Source organism: Phocoena phocoena, chromosome 1, assembly GCF_963924675.1.
Source record: "Phocoena phocoena chromosome 1, mPhoPho1.1, whole genome shotgun sequence".
In the NCBI taxonomy this organism is placed as follows: domain Eukaryota; kingdom Metazoa; phylum Chordata; class Mammalia; order Artiodactyla; family Phocoenidae; genus Phocoena; species Phocoena phocoena.
The window spans coordinates 35,301,689-35,322,743 of NC_089219.1; the positions used below are offsets into that span (position 1 = coordinate 35,301,689).

General features: G+C 42.1%; 1 protein-coding gene across 1 annotated transcript in view; it reads left to right on the plus strand.

The window, feature by feature from the left end:
* The window catches only part of CFAP57 (cilia and flagella associated protein 57), a 77,502-nt gene that overhangs the window by 20,029 nt on the left and 36,418 nt on the right, over positions 1 to 21,055 (plus strand). The window contains exons 6-10 of the mRNA XM_065889203.1: positions 5,981 to 6,120; positions 7,139 to 7,304; positions 8,035 to 8,148; positions 16,866 to 17,078; positions 18,366 to 18,539. Coding sequence (XP_065745275.1) covers positions 5,981 to 6,120; positions 7,139 to 7,304; positions 8,035 to 8,148; positions 16,866 to 17,078; positions 18,366 to 18,539 — 807 coding nt within the window. The remainder of the gene's footprint in view (positions 1 to 5,980; positions 6,121 to 7,138; positions 7,305 to 8,034; positions 8,149 to 16,865; positions 17,079 to 18,365; positions 18,540 to 21,055) is intronic.

Below are 21,055 nucleotides of genomic sequence, written 5' to 3' on the forward strand. Positions count from 1 at the left end.
TAAACAGTACGTTAGTAAATAACCAAGAGATCATTGAAGAAATCAGGGAAATCAAAAAATACCTAGAGACAAATTACAATGAAAACACGATGACCCAAAACCTATGGGATGCAGCAAAAGCAGTTCTAAGAGGGAGGTTTATAGCAATACAATCCTACCTCAGGATACAACAAACATCTCAAATAAACAATCTAACCTTACACCTAAAGGAACTAGAGAAAGAAGAACAAACAAAACCCGAAGTTAGTAGAAGGAAAGAAATCATAAAGATCAGAGCACAAATAAATGAAATAGAAACAAAGAAAACAATAGCAAAGATCAATAAAACTAAAAGTTGGTTTTTTTGAGAAGATAAACAAAATTGAAAAACCATTAGCCAGACTCATCAAAAAAAGAGGAAGAGGACTCAAATCAATAAAATTAGAAATGAAAAGGAGAAGTTACAACAGACACTGCAGAAATACAAAGCATCCTAAGAAACTACTACAAGCAACTCTATGCCAATAAAATGGACAACCTGGAAGAAATGGACAAATTCTTAGAAAGGTGTAACCTTCTGAGACTGAACCAGGAAGAAATAGAAAATATGAACAGACCAATCACAAGTAATGAAATTGAAACTGTGATTAAAAATCTTCCAACAAACAAAAGTTCAGGAGTTCAGGACCAGATGGCTTCACAGGTGAATTCTATCAAACATTTAGAGAAGAGCTAATACCCATCCTTCTCAAACTCTTCCAAAAAATTGCAGAGGAAGGAGTACTCCCAAACTCATTCTATGAGGCCACAATCACGCTGATAACAAAACCAGACAAAGATACTACAGAACAAGAAAATTACAGACCAATATCACAGATGAATATAGATGCAAAAATCCTCAACAAAATACTAGCAAAGAGAATCCAACAACACATTAAAAGGATCATACACCATGATCAAGTGGGATTTATCCCAGGGATGCAAGGATTCTTCAATATATGCAAATCAATGAATGTGATACACCATATTAACAAATTGAAGAATAAAAACCGTATGATCATCTCAATAGATGCAGAAAAAGTTTTAGACGAAACTCAACACCCAGTTATGATAAAAACTCTCCAGAAAGTGGGCATAGAGGGAACCTACCTCAACATAATAAAGGACATATATGACGAACCCACAGCAAACATCATTCTCAGTGGTGAAAAACTGAAAGCATTTCCTCTAAGATCAGGAACAAGACAAGGATGTCCACTCTCACTGCTATTATTCAACATAGTTTTGGAAGTCCTAGCCACGGCAGTCAGAGAAGAAAAGAAATAAAAAGAATCCAAATTGGAAAAGAAGAAGTAAAACTGTCACTGTTTGCAGGTGACATGATACTATACATAGAGAATCCTAAAGGTGCCACCAGAAAACTACTAGAGCTAATCAATGAATTTGGTAAAGTTGGCGGATGCAAAATTAATGCACAGAAATCTCTTGCATTCCTATATGCTAATGATTAAAAATCTGAAAGAGAAATTAAGGAAACGCTCCCATTTACCATTGCAACAAAAAGAATAAAATACCTAAGAATAAACCTACCTAAGAAGACAAAAGACCTGTATGCAGAAAACTATAAGACACTGATGAAAGAAATTAAAGATGATACAAATAGATGGAGAGATATACCATGTTCTAGGATTGGAAGAATCAATATTGTGAAAGTGACTCTACTACCCAAAGCAATCTACAGATTCAATGCAATCCCTATCAAATTACCAATGGCATTTTTTACAGAACTAGAACAAAAAAATCTTAAAATTTGTATGGAGACAAAAAAGACCCCGAATAGCCAAAGCACTCTTGAGGGAAAAAAGCAGAGCTGGAGGAATCAGACTCCCTGACTTCAGGCTATACTACAAAGCTACAGTAATCAAGACAGTATGGTACTGGCACAAAAACAGAGATATAGATCAATGGAACAGGATAGAAAGCCCAGAGGTAAACCCACGCACCTATGGTCAAGTAATCTATGAAAAAGGATGCGAGGATATACAATGGAGAAAAGATGGTGTCTTCAATAAATGGTGCTGGGAAAACTGGACAGCTACATATAAAAGAATGAAATTTGAACACTCCCTAACACCATACACAAAAATAAACTCAAAATGGATTAGAGACCTAAATGTAAGGCTGGACATATAAAACTTTTCGAGGAAAACATAGGAAGAACACTCTTTGACATAAATCACAGCAAGATCTTTTTTGATCCACCTCCTCAAGTAATGGAAGTAAAAACAAAAATAAACAAATGGGACCTAATGAAACTTAAAAGTTTTTGCACAGCAAAGGAAACTACAAACAAGACGAAAAGACAACCCTCAGAATGGGAGAAAATATTTGCCAACAAATCAATGGACAAAGGATTAATGTCCAAAATATATAAACAGCTCATGCAGCTCAATATTGAAAAAACAAACAACCCAATCCAAAAATGGGCAGAAGACCAAAATAGACATTTCTCCAAAGAAGACATACAGATGACCAAGAAGCTCATGAAAAGATGCTCAACATCACTAATTATTAGAGAAATGCAAATCAAAACTACAGTGAGGTATCACCTCACACCAGTTGGAATGGGCATCATCAGACAATCTACGAAAAACAAATGCTGGAGAGGGTGTGGAGAAAAGGGAACCCTCTCGCACTGTTGGTGGGAATGTAAATTGATACAGCCACTACGGAGAACAGTATGGAGGTTCCTTAAAAAACTAAAAATAGGGCTTCCCTGGTGGCGCAGTGGTTGAGAGTCCGCCTGCCGATGCAGGGGACACGGGTTTGTGCCCCAGTCCGGGAGGATCCCACATGCCGCGGAGCGGCTGGGCCCGTGAGCCATGGCCGCTGAGCCTGCGTGTCTGGAGCCTGTGCTCCGCAACGGGAGAGGCTACAACGGTGAGAGGCCCGCGTACCACAAAAAAAAAAAAAAAAAACTAAAAATAGAATTACCATATGACCCAGCAATCCCACTACTGGGCATATACCCAGAGAAAACCATAATTCAAAAAGACACATGCACCCCAATGTTCATTGCAGCAGTATTTACAATAGCCAGGACATGGAAGCAACCTAGATGCCCATCGACAGATGAATGGATAAAGAAAATGTGGTACATATATACAATGCAATATTACTCAGCCATAAAAAGGAACGAAATTGGGTCATTTGTACAGACGTGGATGGATCTAGAGACTGTCATACAGAGTGAAGTAAATCAGAAAGAGAAAAACAAATATCGTATATTAACACATATATGTGGAACCTAGAAAAATGGTACAGATGAACCTGTTTGCAGAGCAGAAATTGAGACACAGATGTAGAGAACAAACATATGGACACCAAGGAGGGAAAGTGGCGGGGAGCGGGGGGTGCTGGTGGGATGAATTGGGAGATTGGGATTGACATGTATACACTAATATGTATAAAATGGATAACTAATAAGAACCTGCTGTATAAAAAAATAAATAAAATAAAATTCAAAAACAAATTACATTCATAATGGATGTTGCTCTGTAGTTTTCTTGTGATGCCTTTATCTGCTTCTGGTATCCAGGTAATACTGGCCTCATAGAATGAGGTGCAGAGACCTGGCGGAAAAGAGAGAATTGCTTTTGTTTTAACATAACAGGAATTTGAGTGTACTTAAAAGCTTGTCGGCTAGTATATAAGTCATTATGTTGTATACCCCAAACTAAGACATTTTTATCATTTCACCTGGGGACACTTCATTCACAAGGACTCAGAAAGGACTAATTTGATGGCTGGATCTCCACTCTGTCCACTTTCTCTGTGTAGAAGGGTGAGCTCATTGCATAGAGCTTCTCTCCCTGCTGGTGGGCAGGGCCTCTCAGAAGGAAGGCTGTGTAGGGAGGAGAGAACTAGACCAGAGAGTGGGACCTTCTGTGGAGGGGAGTGTTTCCACTCTCTCTCCCAGGCTGGAAAAGTTTCCTGCTTGTCTCTGCATGTACAGTCTGCCCTCCAGCACCTGATTTATATTCTGTTTGGCTGCCAGAGTGATCTTTTCAAATCCCAGATGTGGTTATCGCAAAATACACATCCTCCACCACCTCCACCGTCATCACAGCTGCGATCCTTCATTGGCTTCCTGGTGCTCTGAGAAGAACTGAACTAGGTGCACAGGGCTGGGCAATGTCTCCGCAGCCCCATCCCATCATTCCACCTGATAGGACTGGCCTTTCTGATCACCATGAGTCTGCATGTTCCCTCTGCCAAAAGGCTTCAGTATGCTCCTACCTCCGCCTGGGGCACTCTTATATTGTCCCCTTCCCCACATTAGTTCTTGCTCATCCTTCAGGGGAAAAAAAAAAAGCTAATAGAAATGTGCTAGTAGAGACAGCAAGATTGACGATATTGGAGAAAGAAGGGGAAGCAGATGGAGAAGAATGGGAATAATCTGTGCCTACCCCGACCCCAGCCCAGCACCTCTTTCTGACACAGTAGAGAAGGGAAGCGTCTGAATTTGAGGGGATTGCCAGCTCAGCCTTTGCCTTGGCTTGTGAACAAAGTATGTACACCTCATTAAACTCCCCAGTCATCACTCCTCATTCAGGTGTCCCAGGTGTAATGTCTTTGATGACAGACACCTGGAATCTACACAAGCAGTGCAATAGGATAAATATTAACTTAAAATCATTCACCCAACTCTCCTTGCTGCTGCTTGTGGAGTAACATAGTCTCCCTGCAGAGAAATTTGGGAGTTCTCATTAAGATCTTGAAAATCATTCACACCATTTTGCCCTGTATTCCACTTCTAGAAATATATCTGTTGTGTGGGTCCCAACCTATTGGTGGTGATGCCATCAGCTAGGAATGCCGGAGGCACTCCCCGGGAGCGGTATTACTCCTAGCTAAGGCCCCACATACACTCCCCCAACCAGGGCCAATGCTGTGGCCTGACTGGCCCTTTGGTTCCTATTGTGATTGTAGGATGTACTTCATCAAAAACCATCAGGGGGGCCTCCTTGGTGGCGCAGTGGTTGAGAGTCCGCCTGCCGATGCAGGGGACACGGGTTCGTGCCCCGGTCCGGGAGGATCCCACATGCCGTGGAGCGGCGAGGCCCGTGAGCCATGGCTGCTGAGCCTGCGCGTTCGGAGCCTGTGCTCCGCAACGGGAGAAGCCACAGCAGTGAGAGGCCCGCGTACTGCAAAAAAAAAAAGCCATCAGGGAACTTTGAGGAACAAGATTTCTTACTCACAGGTCCTGGAGGGTACAGAGCAAGCCCAAGGGCCACACAGTGAGGCCATGGTTAAAGAGAGAGGTGGACCTGGGGCTCTGCATTTATTAAGGTTTGAAGGTGGGGTGTCTAGGGTTTTGCGAGTTCACTATTGATTTAATGGTCATTTAGCCATGAGAGTGAGAATTAGGCCACAGGAAGAGAAAAGTGGGGTCACTCAAGAAGTCAGTTATTTAAGTTATCCAGGACTTTCTGCAAAAGAGATCTTCAAGGGTGGGGACGGCTTAATTCCTTGGCAGATTATTTGGCTGGTAGCTGTGTCATACAACCGGCAATATGTTTATTCAAGATGGATGTCCTTTGAAATAGATGCCTTGAGACTCAAAAGCTTAATGTCAGGCACTTACCCTACAGCATCTAAGGAAGTAATCAGAGAGGAACACAGACTTACATGTAAGAATATTTAGTCTAGTGTTACCCCTAACTAACAAAAATCAGAGACCACTTAAATGTTCCTATAGTAGAAGGATAGATAAATTAAATTCTGGTATATTCATAGAATAAAATACTTTATTGCCATTAAAATGATGTTTTAAAATAATAATGGTATAGGAAAATATGCATAATGTTAAAGCAGTTTGCCCACAGCCTGATTTCTGGGCATCTGGGCTAATTAACGTCCAGAAGTAGTAATGAGAGCTGGAGTGCATTACCAGCCTTTTGCTTCCTCTGCCCAATCTCATTCTGTGTGATTTCTCCAGGGGGAGCCTGCCCGCTTTGAGTATCTGATGTACCCGTTACACTCAGCATCCATCACTGGTCTAGCTACTTGCATCCGCAAACCCCTCATTGCCACCTGCTCTGTGGATCGGTCTGTTCGCATCTGGAATTACGAATCAAAGTAAGGAGTGAAAGGCTTTGCTACTGTGATGTGCACGATTTCAGCTGTTAAATTTTCCATGTAGGGCTTCCCTGGTGGCGCAGTGGTTGAGAGTCCGCCTGCCAATGCAGGGGACACGGGTTCGTGCCCCGGTCCGGGAGGATCCCACATGCCGCGGAGCGGCTGGGCCCGTGAGCCATGGCCGCTGAGCCTGCGCGTCCGGAGCCTGTGCTCCGCAACGGGAGAGGCCACAACAGTGAGAGGCCCGCGTACTGCAAAAAAAAAAAAAAAAAAAAAAAAAATTTTCCATGCGAATTATTTTAATTAGAGGTTTGAAATTTTAATTACTTAGAAGCTTTCAGTTGGAAAAGTTTTTTTTTTTAATCAAGTCAGTCAAACTACCTTATTCTCTTTACTTTTCACTCTTGCATGAGCTAGAAAATCACTTTATACTTTATTCAGTGCTTGCTACGTGCCAGACACCATGCTTGGCACGTGGGACATAAAGAAACATCCCAATATCTCCCGTCCTTACATACCCTCCTGTGTCCTTTTAGCTTTCCTATCCCCTCACCCCCACTAGACCTGCTTTTTGCCCCACAGAGCTCTCCAGACCATTGATTTGCCCTTTGAATCCAGATCACTGCCCCAACCACCTTCAGCTCCCAGTGATTTTATCCTCCTGGCACAGCTTCCTTGAGAATCTCCAGCCTAGATTGGCCCCATGACGTAACTTCTTTGCTCTTGTATATAGCTGCTGGGGCTGCTGGAAAAAAAATTGTGCAATACTTCTGATTTGGAAATCTAAATGGAGCTGTGCCTTCAACATGTCTAGACAACGCCATATTCAGTCCCCTTACTTGCCATACTCATTGCTGGACACTACCCTCAAGTAACCAAAATCTAGAAAAAGAGGCACCAATAATTGCAAGTAATAAAGTATCTCAAACGCTAGGATAAAAATATGTACCAGATACAATGGAGGACTTGAGGGACTCAGTGGGCTAGACTTATATTCAATAATTTATCTTTTTCACAGCACCCTGGAACTATTTAAGGAATACCAAGAAGAAGCTTATACAATCAGCCTTCACCCATCTGGACACTACGTTGTAGTAGGGTTTGCTGACAAACTACGCCTTATGAATCTACTCATTGATGATATACGTTCTTTCAAAGAATACCCTGTCAGAGGGTGCAAAGAGGTAAGAACTGCTGGAGATAAAGGTCCAGTTTCTTGGAAAGCCAGAGTTGAAATATCAAGAACTAGCACAACTGGGGAGGTAGGACCAAAGACTGTCTTAGAGAATTCTGGTGGCTTAAAAAGAAATCCAAAAAAAAAAAAAAAAAAAAAAAAGAAATCCAATTCTCCCACCAAACTTATTGAGTATGTTGGTTCTATCCTCTTTCTTTTATGCCCACCAAATATATCACTGAACCAAACCATGTGAGATCCCACCTGTGATCAGTCCACTCTGTGACTGTGGAGTAATATTTTTTTTAAAAACATTAAAAAGAAAGTTATCACAGAATCGGAGTCATAGCTGGGAAGGCGAGTTTGGCGATTGGGAGGGGCCAGGGAAAATGAGCAACAGGGAGAGAAAATAGCCCATCAGATTTCCCCCTGAGATGACTTGTGGAATCAAGACAGTGATTTGAGGAATTGCTCCCCTGTTCTGAAACTTCTTCTGCAGACAAAATGAGTGTTCTATTCTCTGACCCAAGCACCTTCATGATTCGTGCACATGGTAGTGTCAGCATCTTGGCCAATATGAGCTACAGGAATAGTGAAAGTGGAGATGTCAGCACTTCTCAGTCCTATTTGCACCTTCCCCTGATTCCCAATCCTACGCATGGTTTCACCCTGAACTCAACTGTAACCTCCAGATAGACTACTGTCTTTCATTCTTGCTCTCTTCCTGTATTTCCTGGTAGTGTTGCTTTAGCAATGGAGGTCACCTGTTTGCTGCAGTCAATGGGAATGTGATTCACATTTTTTCCACCACCAGCCTGGAGAACATCTCGAATCTGAAAGGACACACAGGGAAGGTAAGTGAGTGAACAGTGTCCAAGGAAACAAGGACTCAGAGCCAAGCATCATGCTAGCCAATGGGGTATAAGTGAACAAAAGAGAAGTGATTCCTTTCCCTCGAAGGTCCCTGTCTAGTTGGGGGAAATGACAATAAAACAAATGCACAGACAGATTTAAGTACTAACTGTAGTAAACTCAATGAAAGAAAAATATGGGTTGTTATGAGAGGAAGTGGTTGAGGAGTGGGCATGATGAGGGAAATTGGGATGTTCACGAAGGCTTGGTCCTAAGGAGTGGCTCGGAATTAATCAGACAGAGCTGGTGGGGAAAATCATTGCAGATAGAGATCCAAAGACCCTGGGCTTCCCTGGTGGCACAGTGTTAAGAATCCGCCTGCCAATGCAGGGGACACAGGTTCAAGCGCTGGTCCAGGAAGATCCCAAATGCCGCAGTGCAACTAAGCCCGTGTGCCACAGCTACTGAGCCTGTGCTCTAGAGGCCGTGAGCCACAACTACTGAGCCCACGTGCCACAACTACTGAAGCCCGCACACCACAACTACTGAGCCTGCGTGCCTAGAGCCCATGCTCCGCAACAAGAGAAGCCACCACAATGAGAAGCCCACGCACCGCAACGAAGAGTAGCCTCCTCTCACTGCAACCAGAGAAAAGCCAATGTTCAGCAACAAAGACTCAAAGCAGCCAAAAATAAATAACTAAACAAAGACCCTGAGATGGGAGGTTTCTAAGGGTATAAGAGGAACCATCTGTGAGACTGAAGCATAGGTATCAGCAATGAAACTGAGATTGGTGAGGTTAGCAGCGACCCAAGTTCATGGAACCTTGCTCATGGAACCTTGTAGGCCTTTTAAGGATTTTATACTTTATCCTTCCTGTTCCATGAAATCATTGAAGACTTTTAGGACAAGAAATGATATGACCATATCTACATTTTAAAACATTACTTTGGCTGCAGAATGAAGATTGTATTGAAAAGGACGAGAGTGGAAATGGTAAGGAAATTGTTATCTACATGATAAATGATTAGTATTTTAGACCAGGATGGAGGTGGTACTAATAGGAAGAAATGGATGGATTCAAAAGATATTTAGGAAGTAAAACCAGTAGTTCCTAAAGATAAAGTAGATATGGAGCATGCAGAAAACGGAGAGACTAAAGATTGAAAGGGTAAGAAGTCAGCAGATGAATTTGGAGAGAACAAGCAATGGGAAAAGAAAAGCATTCTAAGCAGCAGGATGTGTTGTAGATGAAGGAATGGGAGTATAGAATAGGATGGTGGTTTGTGGTTTATAGGGCACATTTAAGGAGTGATAGAAGGAGGAGCTGGAGAAGTCTGCTGCACCATGGAGTGTGTATGCCATGCCAAGGAATTGAACATTAGTCTGTAGGTGATGAGAAACAATCGGAAGGATTTAAGAAAGGAAGTAATGGTATCAGAAAGATAATTCTCCAAACAGTACTGAGGATGGATTAGAGGGGAGGGAAGTTGGAGTGAAGGAGATCAGCTAGGAAATGAGGGTGAAAAAGGAGCTAGGAACTAAACCATGGCTTTAGTAGTAGGGACAGAGAGAAAAAAGATATTAAGCTCCATTTTGGACACGTTATATTTGATGTGTCCAGGAGTGTGATATATGAGTGCAGAGGTCAGAAAGAAGTCAAGGCTAAAAATTCCAATTCAGGGGATTAGGTGGTAGTCAGTAGAAGTCAGAGGCATAGATTAGATCACCAAGGGCTCATGCGGAATCTGAGATCTTGGGCAGGAGATGAGTGACCAAGGGACTGGTAGAGAAGAGAGAGACTGCAAATGAAGTACAAAGAGAACCTGGAATCGAGGAATTGTATCAAAGAAGCCAGGGAACTGGTTTCCAAAAGGATAAAGTAGTCAGTGGTATTAAATGTCAGAGAGTGGGGTGTGAATACTAAAAAGTGACCACTGAGTTTAGCAATTAACAGGTCACAAGCAAAAGTGCTGTTAAGCACAAGCAGTACTGAGAGTTGCTGCGTTTCCTCAGCTCCAACAGTGTGACTGTGGAGATGCGGAGGAAAGCACACCAGGTGAATGTGATGCTCTTTCCAGGACCACGCACACCCCCATAGGAGGCTCTACCTCACCAACCCAGGAGAGCAGCCATGTTTCATCACTTTACAAGAATTTATAACACTTGTCTCCAACCACGGATATATGTTAGGCTTACATGTGTAATACTGCAAGAAAAAACAAAAAGAAAATATAGATGAAGCATGCAGCTAAAGCCATGCATACAGGGAAATTTATGACATTAAATACATGTATTGGAAAAGTGAAAAAGATGAAAATCAGTGATATAACCATCCAGCTCAATAAATTAGAAATAGAACAGCAAATTAATTCAAAGAAAACAAAAGAAAGGACGTCATCAGGATAAGAGCAGGAGTTAATGAAACAGAGAACGTTCACACATAGAAGATCATCAAAGCCAAAACTTGATTTTTTTTTAATTTTTATCTTTTTAACATCTTTATTGGAGTATAATTGCTTTACAATGGTGTGTTAGTTTCTGCTGTATAACAAAGTGAATCAGCTATACCTATACATACATCCCCATATCCCCTCCCTTTTGCGTCTCCCCTCCCACCCTCCCTATTCCACCCCTCTAGGTGGTCAGAGAGCACTGAGCACTGATCTCCCTGTGCTATACAGCTGCTTCCCACTAGCTATCAATTTTACATTTGGTAGTATATATATGTCCATGCCACTCTCACTTCTTCCCAGCTTACCCTTCCCCCTCCCCATGTCCTCAAGTCCATTCTCTACGTCTGAGTCTTTATGCCTGTCCTGCCCCTATGTTCTTCAGAACCTTTTTTTTTTTTTTAGATTCCATATATATGTGTTAGCATACAGTATTTGTTTTTCTCTTTCTGACTTACTTCACTCTGTATGACAGACTCTAGGTCCATCTACCTCACTACAACTAACTCAATTTTGTTTCTTTTTATGGCTGGGTAATATTCTATTGTATATATGTGCCACATCTTCTTTATCCATTCATCTGTCATTGGACACTTAGGTTGCTTCCATGTCCTGACTATTGTAAATAGAGCTGCAATGAACATTGCGGTACATGACAAAACTTGATTTTTTGAAAACTCAAAATGAACAAACTGTTAGCATAGCTGATTAAGGGGAAAAAAAGATAGAGAGAAGATATAAGTAACCAATGTGAGGAATGAAAAGGGGATATCAGTACAGGTCCTACAGACATTAAAAAAGATCATAAGAAGATATTATGAACAACTTTATGTAAATAAATGTGAATACATAGACGAACTGACAAATTCCTAGAAAAATTGAATCTGTAATTTAAAACCTTCTGACAAAGAAAACTATCACTGGAGAAGTATATCAAGTTTTAAGGAAAATATGACACGAATCTTGAAAAAACTCTTCTAGAGAATTAAAAAAAAAAAGCAAATACTTCCAACATTGTTCTCGGAGGTGAACATAATTGTGATACCTGTCAAAGACATCACAAGAAAGGAAAATGATAAGCCAGTCTTTTGTATGAACATAAAAAGTCCTACATAAATTGTCATCAAACCAATCAAGCAATATATTAAAAGGATAATACAGCATGACCATGTTGATTTATTCCAGGAATGCAAGGTTATTTTAGATTTTGAAATCAATTAGTGAATACCACATTAACGTAGTAAGGATAAAAAAGCATATGCTTATCTCTATAAATCCAGATATAATAAAAATCTATACCATTAACGTGCATTCATGATTTTAAAAAACAAACTAAAAATAATGGGGAACTTATTATATTATAAAAAAAATTTTAGGTACTTTAAAAAAATATTTTATTTGGCCGCACTGGGTCTTTAGCTGTGGCACACGGATCTTCGTTGCAGCATGCGGGCTTTTTGTTGTGGCGTGCAGGCTTCTCTCTAGTTGTGGCGTGTGGGCTCCAGAGTTCACGGGCTCAGTAGCAGGGCTACTGACCAGGGCTCGAGCCATGTCCCCTGCATTGAAAGGCGGATTCTCAACCACTGGACCACCAGGGAAGTCCCTAAAAATCTTATATAAGACATTTACAGGGACTTCCCTTGTGGCACAGTGGGTAATACTCTGCGCTCCCAATGCAAGGGGCCTGGGTTCGATCCCCAGTCAGGGAACTAGATCCCACATGCATGCCACAACTAAGAGTTCACATGCCACAACTAAGTAGCCGGCAAACCACAACTAAGGAGCCTGCCTGCTGCAACCAAAGAGCCTACGTGCTGCAACTAAGGAGCCCGCCTGCCACAACTAAGACCCAGTGAAACCAAATAAATAAATAAATAGTAAAAAAAAAAAAAAAGTACAGCCTGGAGAAAAAAAAGACACAGAAAACCTACAACAAACAGCACACTTGATTATGAAAGCATTCCCTGTGAGATAGAGGACAAAACACGATGCCTTCTGTTAGCCTTGTACTGAGTCCTATCCAGTGCAATAAGGCAAGGAAATGAACTATGCATTAGTCCATGGGGCTGCCATAACAAAATAGCATAGACTGGATAGCTTATAAACAACAGAAAATTTTCCTCACAGTTTGGAGTGTGGGAAGTCCAAGATCAAGGTGCCAGCATGGTCAGAAGAGGGCCCTCTTTCCTGCCTGCAGACTTCTTGTATCCTCACATGGTGGGAGGAGCAAGCTAGCTCTCTGGAGCCTCTTTTATTAAGGGCTCATGAGGGAAGCACTGAGGACCCAATCACCTCCCGAAGGCCCTAGCTCCTAATACCATCATCTTTGAGGGTCAGGATTTCAAAATATGAATTTTGGGGTGAGGAGGTAGACATTCAGGCCATAGCAAAATAAAAGGCATGAAGGTTGGACGGGACGAAATAAAACTATCACCACAGACATAATCAGGTATGTTGAAAATTCAGAGAATTTGCAGATAAACTATTAAAATTAGTGAATCTAAGAATATTGTTGGAAATAACTATATTTAAGTGCGTTTTTACATGGTAGTAGAAAACAATTAGAAAATGCAATTTAAGAGGTAGAGCTAGGACTGAGACATGGTAGAGCTAGGACTGAGATGTGGCTGACAGGACTGTAGTCATGGGAACACCCAAAGAGGTAACCAGTGGGTCAGCAGGTTTGTTACTTATAAGGAGACTGAGAAAATCCATTAACGTATTGGAGTTCATGGGAGCCAGTCTCTCTCTATGGGAGAATGGAGTTACAAATACGAAAAGGGGAAAAGGCTAGAAAGTTTTTATTTGGTTGTTTTGTTTAGCAACTTGGCTGAACTAATTCTGAGAAATCTTTTTTTTCTCCTACAGTGGGCAGCCTCGGATGTCTCTGCTTGGATGTTTTTCTATTTTGATCTTTTAGCCTGGCTACCTAGGGCTTGCCCCTGGTTGACCTAAGATGGTGCTTAAGGCCCCTTAGCCAGTTAGATGTTCACCCTTTACTGTTGGATTTGTGTTTGGCTTAGAGGCTGCTGTCACAGTTCATGGAGTTTATGCTCCATGTTTAGCCAGAGACTAGCGGTTTGGAGATTCCCTCTCTGATTGTACCTGAGAGGGTGCAGCCTTAGCCATGCACACAGCCTTCCAGGCTGCCAGATATAAGCATGGTTTTATTTCTAAGCCTGACTTCCTGGGAAATGCCCCTGGGTCAGGTGCTTAGTATTCAGTTAGTGTTTGGTCAGATGTGTTTAAACCCCTTGTGCCTGTGATGCTTCCGCCCTGTGTTAATGAGTCATTGTGCACCTTAGGAGATGCTTTCAAGTGTTCCCCATATCCTGCTCTGATTGCTCTTGAGTGGGTGCAGCCTTGCACGTACATACAGCCTTCCCGATCCCCAGAGTTGTCTGTGATCCCAGAAGGGCTCTCCTGACTGTCTCTTTCCCTTGTCCTCTCTATTACAATTCTGTTATTCTGCCATCTTGCTTATATCAAGGAGTTACCAGCCTTCTCTTAATCGCCCTCTACCTAGATCTCCATTGATTTAGATGATGCCCGTGGATGGAATTCTCCATGCTCTGTTCCAAATAAGTCAGTCTCCTCAGGCAGAGCTGTAGGGCTCCTTTGTCTTATGGCTGACTTCCCTCTGGGAAGAGTCCCTGCTCCACTGCACCAGAGCCGGGGGTAGGGACCTTCTTTTCCAAGAGTGACATCCCTACTCCGTGAGTGGCACTTGCAGGTGGAAAGGGGGTGGAATCCCTCATCTTTTCAGCTCCCCCCTCATGGTGCGGAACCCTCACCATATGAGTTAGCTGGGGCGGGGCAGTCGGGGCACCGGTATTCTCGTGCTTCTGCACTTGGAGTAGAGCTTCCACCAACAGGTGGGAATTGGCTGGGGGAAGGAAGATGAGGTCTTCTTGGCCACACCTGCCTGGAATAGAGCTTCTAGGTGGGGATAAGAAACACCAGCAGGTTTCCCAGGGTGAAGCCATAGCCAAAGACTGAGATCCAGGAAGAAAGGGAGCCACACCTGCCCAGAGTACACAGGAATAAAGTGTTTGAAGCTGAAGAGGGTAAAGGAGCCGATTATGGCTCATATGCCACAGTCTCTGTTCCTACTGAGATTGAGGAGATTTTCCTGAATGAATGTTTCTACATTTGCTGCATGCCCTTAGGACAATTTCCAAAGACTTTACATAACTGTTTTTATTGTTTTTAACAGTTACCTTATTGTGTGGGGGTTAGGTCAGCTGACGTACTTACTCTGCCATCTGGAAGAACCCTCTCTCTGTGCAATTTGTGCAACTCCCTGTGAATAGATAATTATTTCAAAATAAAAAGGTTTTGCAAAACATAGCAATGATTGATTGTAGTGTTAGAGGAGCTATTATGATTCCATCTTTACACTCATAAAGTGAAATGGAAATGGGAATGTTTCATCTTCAGTATTTTGCAAGCATATGAGAAAATAGAATGTTAACTTTCCCACAAAGCTATGATTAGTGTTTACTGAAGGGCATGTACCAGGAAAGGACATTCTGCCTCAGTCTAGTGGAACACGTAAGAAGTTATCCTCCTTCAGACATACTACAAAGCTATAGTAATCAAGACAGTATGGTACTGGCACAAAAACAGAAAGATAGATCAATGGAACAGGATAGAAAGCCCAGAGATAAACCCACACACATATGGTCACCTTATCTTTGATAAAGGAGGCAGGAATGTACAGTGGAGAAAGGACAGCCTCTTCAATAAGTGGTGCTGGGAAAACTGGACAGGTACATATAAAAGTATGAGATTAGAGCACTCCCTAACACCATACACAAAAATAAGCTCAAAATGGATTAAAGACCTAAATGTAAGGCCAGAAACTATCGAACTCTTAGAGGAAAACATAGGCAGAACACTCTATGACATAAATCACAGCAAGATCCTTTCTGACTCACCTCCTAGGGAAATGGAAATAAAAACACAAATAAACAAATGGGACCTAATGAAACTTCAAAGCTTTTGCACAGCAAAGGAAACCATAAACAAGACGGAAAGACAACCCTCAGAACGGGAGAAAATATTTGCAAATGAATCATCGGACAAAGGGTTAATCTCCAAAATATATAAACAGCTCATGCAGCTCAATAACAAAACAAACAGCCCAATCCAAAAATGAGCAGAAGACCTAAACAGACATTTCTCCAAAGAAGATATACAGACTGCCAACAAACACATGAAAGAATGCTCAACATCATTAATCATTAGAGAAATGCAAATCAAAACTACAATGAGATATCATCTCACACCAGTCAGAATGGCCATCATCAAAAAATCTAGAAACAGTAAATGCTGGAGAGGGTGTGGAGAAGAGGGAACCCTCTTGCACTGTTGGTGGGAATGTAAATTGATACAGCCACTGTGGAGAACAGTATGGAGGTTCCTTAAAAAATTACAACTAGATCTACCATATGACCCAGCAATCCCACTACTGGGCATATACCCTGAGAAAATGATAATTCAAAAAGAGTCATGTACCAAAATGTTCATTGCAGCTCTATTTACAATAGCCCGGAGATGGAAACAACCTAAGTGTTCATCATCGGATGAATGGATAAAGAAGATGTGGCACATATATACAATGGAATATTACTCAGCCATAAAAAGAAATGAAATTGAGCTATTTGTAATGAGGTGGATAGACCTAGAGTCTGTCATACAGAGTGAAGTAAGTCAGAAAGAGAAAGACAAATACCGTATGCTAACACATATCTATGGAATTTAAGGAAAAAAATGTCATGAAGAACCTAGGGGTAAGACAGGAATAAAGACACAGACCTACTAGAGAATGGACTTGAGGATATGGGGAGGGGGAAGGGTAAGCTTTGACAAAGCGAGAGAGAGGCATGGACATATATACACTACCAAATGTAAGGTAGATAGCTAGTGGGAAGCAGATGCATAGCACAGGGAGATCAGCTCGGTGCTTTGTGACCGCCTGGAGAGGTGGGATAGGGAGGGTGGGAGGGAGGGAGACGCAAGAGGGAAGAGATATGGGAACATATGTATATGTATAACTGATTCACTTTGTTATAAAGCAGAAACTAACACATCATTGTAAAGCAATTTTACTCCAATAAAGATGTTAAAAATAATAATTTAAAAAAAGAAAGGAGTTATCCTCCTTTCTGTGAAAGGCATGTGTGTGTGTGTGTGTGTGTGTGTGTGTGTGTGTGTGTGTGTGTGTGTACACTCCTAATTGGGTATATCTTCATCCCCCATAGATTCGTTCAGTTGTATGGAATACAGATGACAGCAAACTGATTTCTTGTGGCACGGATGGTGCTGTATATGAATGGAATCTGTCCACAGGAAAGAGAGAGACAGAATGTGTGCTCAAGTCCTGCAGTTACAACTGTGTTACCATCTCCCCTGATGGCAAAATCATCTTTGCTGTTGGATCAGACCAGACTCTCAAGGAGATCGCAGATTCTTCAGTAAGTCTGCCCCTGTCCCTCCTCTGGGCTGCTGCCCTGATTTGCAGAAGACCGCCTCCTGTGTTTACAGCAGAAAGGGATGGAAAGCGGGCCTGTGAGAACAGCGTGCCTTCTTCATGGGATAACACCTGGCTTCTCATTCCTATAGGGTCAGCTCAGTAATTGTTACTCCTGGAATTTCCTGCCCAGCGTCCAACTGAGTGGGTTAAATTGTGGGGCCCTTTTCCATTTCTACTTTGCTTGCTGTCTGTAACTTCTCTCCTACCCTCCAGGGATGGAGGTCAGCAGCATCTCTAAACTGTGCTCTAACCCTTGATCTGCACATGCTTTCATGGGGTAAAAACAGAACTCTAGTTATGGCTATCACCTAAGCTTGCTACCATATTTGTTTGGAAATCCCCAAACTACTCTGAAATTTTAGAATTAGCATGTTGGCTCCAAACAGTTGAGGGAGGAGAGAAGAGCTCAGCAAAGACACTTCCTGCAAATGTGGCTGTGTCCTTCTCCACAAGCCCAGCTGAGAGTAGGGTGTCTCTCCAGTGTGCCCCCAAGTAGCTTGGTCCTGACTCTGTGGTGGCTTCCACGGTGCTGCACCAGGACAAAGCTCCTTCCTTTAGGGCAGGGCCATGGTTCACACCTCTTGGTATCCCTACTAGCTGGCACAATGCATGGCCCACAGCACACATTCAGTAAATATTTCGTGGCTAGCTGGGTGGGTGGGTTGATGAGTGAATTAAAGAGCAAAGTAATGAATGAATTCCCTGATAGAATAGTTTTTTGTGTATATAATGGACATTAATAAATGTTTGCTAAATAAATTGATGATCCACATCCCATTCTTAGTTTGAGATACGTGGTAGAATAGCAGTCAAGAGCATAGTCCTGGGAGCCTGACCGCTACCTAGGAGGTGGTTGAGTTGAGTCGACTTACCTAGTATCTCTGTGACTGTTTCAGCATCTTTAAAGGGTTTTGTGAGGACTGGATGAGTTACAACCTGTAAAAGCCATAGAACACTGCTTGGCACATGCGTTATGAAGGTTTCCCTTTTTCAGTATTATTCCTAACTCCTAGAGCTGCTTACTCATCGGTCAAACAGCCACGAAATATTTAGTTTCTGCCCCTTTTGTGCTGGACGGTATGCCAGATGCTAAAACGAATGGAAAAAACACAGTTTAAAATCCAGAACTTGCCCTAATGTTGCTGTTAGAAGCAAGGAGGAGAATGACATGGGGACAGTGGGTACACGGCTCAGCCCCTCACCCTGAACAGAGCTGGCTGTGTTCCAGGTCCTTCGAGAGATATCAGCATTTGACGTCACCTACACAGCCATCGTCGTCTCCCACTCCGGACACATGATGTTCGTGGGCACCTCGGTGGGAACCGTTCGTGCGATGAAGTACCCGCTGCCTCTGCAGAAAGAATTCAACGAGTACCAGGCCCATTGCGGTCCTATCACCAAGGTGAGGGCAACCGTCTCCCCTAGGGCCCAGTCCCAGATCCAGCTCTCAATAGATCCACCTGGTCTTGCCCTCCACATACCACCTTTATCCCTTCAATCTCCCAGCATCTTTTCTCTCCCTTTATTTATTCCTCCAGCCGAACGTTCAATAAACATTTATTGGCTCTTAATACTCTTTGGTTAAACTACTCCCAGGAATTTGTTCTAGGAGGTAATCAGAGATGCACCTGAAGATTGAGGTACAAGGTTGTTCATCATAATATTTCGCATAATTATGGGCCATTCGAGAGATGTTATAGGCCCCCTGACCACAGCCAGTGCCCTCGTGTCCCAGCTGCCGAATGTTGGCTACTAAAGGCTCACAGGTCTCCTCGCCCTCCACAGAGTCACTCTGGACTAAAAGGAGTCATGGCCCAGGAGATGAGCCCCCACCCATCCCTGGGGGTCATAGCATGAGCACACATTTGTAAATTGTCCTTCCATTCCCCCTTGTAAAAAAGCAGTGTCTATGTACACATGGGCTCCTGAAGAACAGGCACTGGGAAAATATGTTTTCTCTCCCTCCTCGCCTCTCTTATCCCCAACTGAACAATACCAACACCTGAGGTTTTTAATTATGTCCCAAACTCTATACCGGCTTGCCTGCAGACACCATCTTTACTAGGAAAGGCTTTTACATTATAAACTGGAACATTCCTATACTGAGCGTGAGTCTTGGGTCCAAAGTAAATTACTATCACATATTCCCCCCTTTTGCTTCAGAGCTACTAAGTTTTGTGGATAAGATGTTTACTTTTCTGATTATAAAAGCAATAAATGTTTATTTTAGGAATAAAAATGCTCATAATAGCATTATCGTTAACATAGTGATGCATTTTCTTCTACTTTTTTGTGCATATGCTTTAAATAAATTAAGACCATACTGTACGTATGCTCTTGTAGGCTGCCTTTTTTAAATTTATGCTCTTATAAGCATTTTTTGTATGATTAAATATTCCTCAAAAGCATGATTTTAGTAGCTATTCAAATATCCTCTCACAATGATGGAACGTAACTTATTTAACTCTTCTCTTACAACTGGGCATTTAAATTATCATGAACTCATGACTATCCTAGCCTATAGATTTCTCTGAGCGTCTCTGATTATTTTCTAAGGCTAAATGCCTAGGCAGAGAGCGAATCCTGAGGGAAAGAGCATTGCCATTTTTAAGGTTCTTGATGCATATTGGTGATTGTGAGAGGACAGTTTCCATAGCTGATTCTTTACTTTTCACTTTTTATTTTGAAGTAATTATAGATTCATAGGAAATCTGAAAGATAGCATCAAGGTCCTGTGTGCCCTTCACCCAATTTCCCCCAATAGTTACATCTAATGTAACTACTGTACAGTGTCAGACCAGAAGACTGACACTGGTACATTATGTGTGGGGTTCTGTATCATTTTTTCACATAGATGCATAAATGTGTGTAACCACCACTGCACACAAGACACAGAACTATTCCTGTGCCACAGCAGCTCCCTCGTGCTACCCTTCATAGTCACCCAACACCATACCTAGTCCTCAGCAACCACTAATTTGCTTTCCATTTCTATAATTTTGACATCTTGAGAATTTTATATAAATAATCATACAGTATGTGACTGTTTGAGAGGAGCTTTTTTTTTTTTTTTTTTTTGCGGTACGCGGGCCTCTCACTGCTGTGGCCTCAGGCTCCTGACGCGCAGGCTCAGCGGCCATGGCTCACGGGCCCAGCCGCTCCACGGCATGTGGGATCTTCCCGGACCGGGGCACGAACCCGTGTGCCCTGCATCGGCAGGCGGACTCTCAACCACTGCGCCACCAGGGAAGCCCCGAGAGGAGCTTTTTCACTCAGCATAATACCCTTGAGCTCCATGCTATTTCATGTATCAATACTTTATTCCATTTTTGCTGAGTAGAATTCCATGGTAAGGATGTACCGTGATTTGTTTAACCATCTACCTCTTGTGGGATATTTGATTTTTTTTCCCCCAGTTTTGGGCTATTACGAATAAAACTGCTATGAACAATTATGTACTGGCTTTTAGGTTGACATGTTTTCATTTCTCTGGGGTAAATGCCCAGGAATACTATTGCTGGATCATATATTACAAGTGTGTTTATTTAGTTTTTTAAGAAACTACCAAGCTGTTTTCCATTCCTACCAGCAATGCATGAGAGATCCAGTTTCTCTGCATCATTGCCAGCATTTGGTATTATCACTATTTTTTATTTTAGCTGTTCTAATAGGTGTATAGTGACATCTCGTCATAGTCTTAATTCACATTTCCCTAATGGCTAATAATGTTGAACATCTTTTCATCTGCTTATTTTCCATTTGTATAACTTCTCCAGTGAAATGTCTCTGTGTCTTTTGCCCACTTTCTAGTTGGATTATCGAGTTCTTTTACTGCTGAGTTTTGAGAGTTCTTATATAGTGTACATAATAATTGACTCTAAAGATTCCAAATCCACAGAGAACATATATATAGTCTTA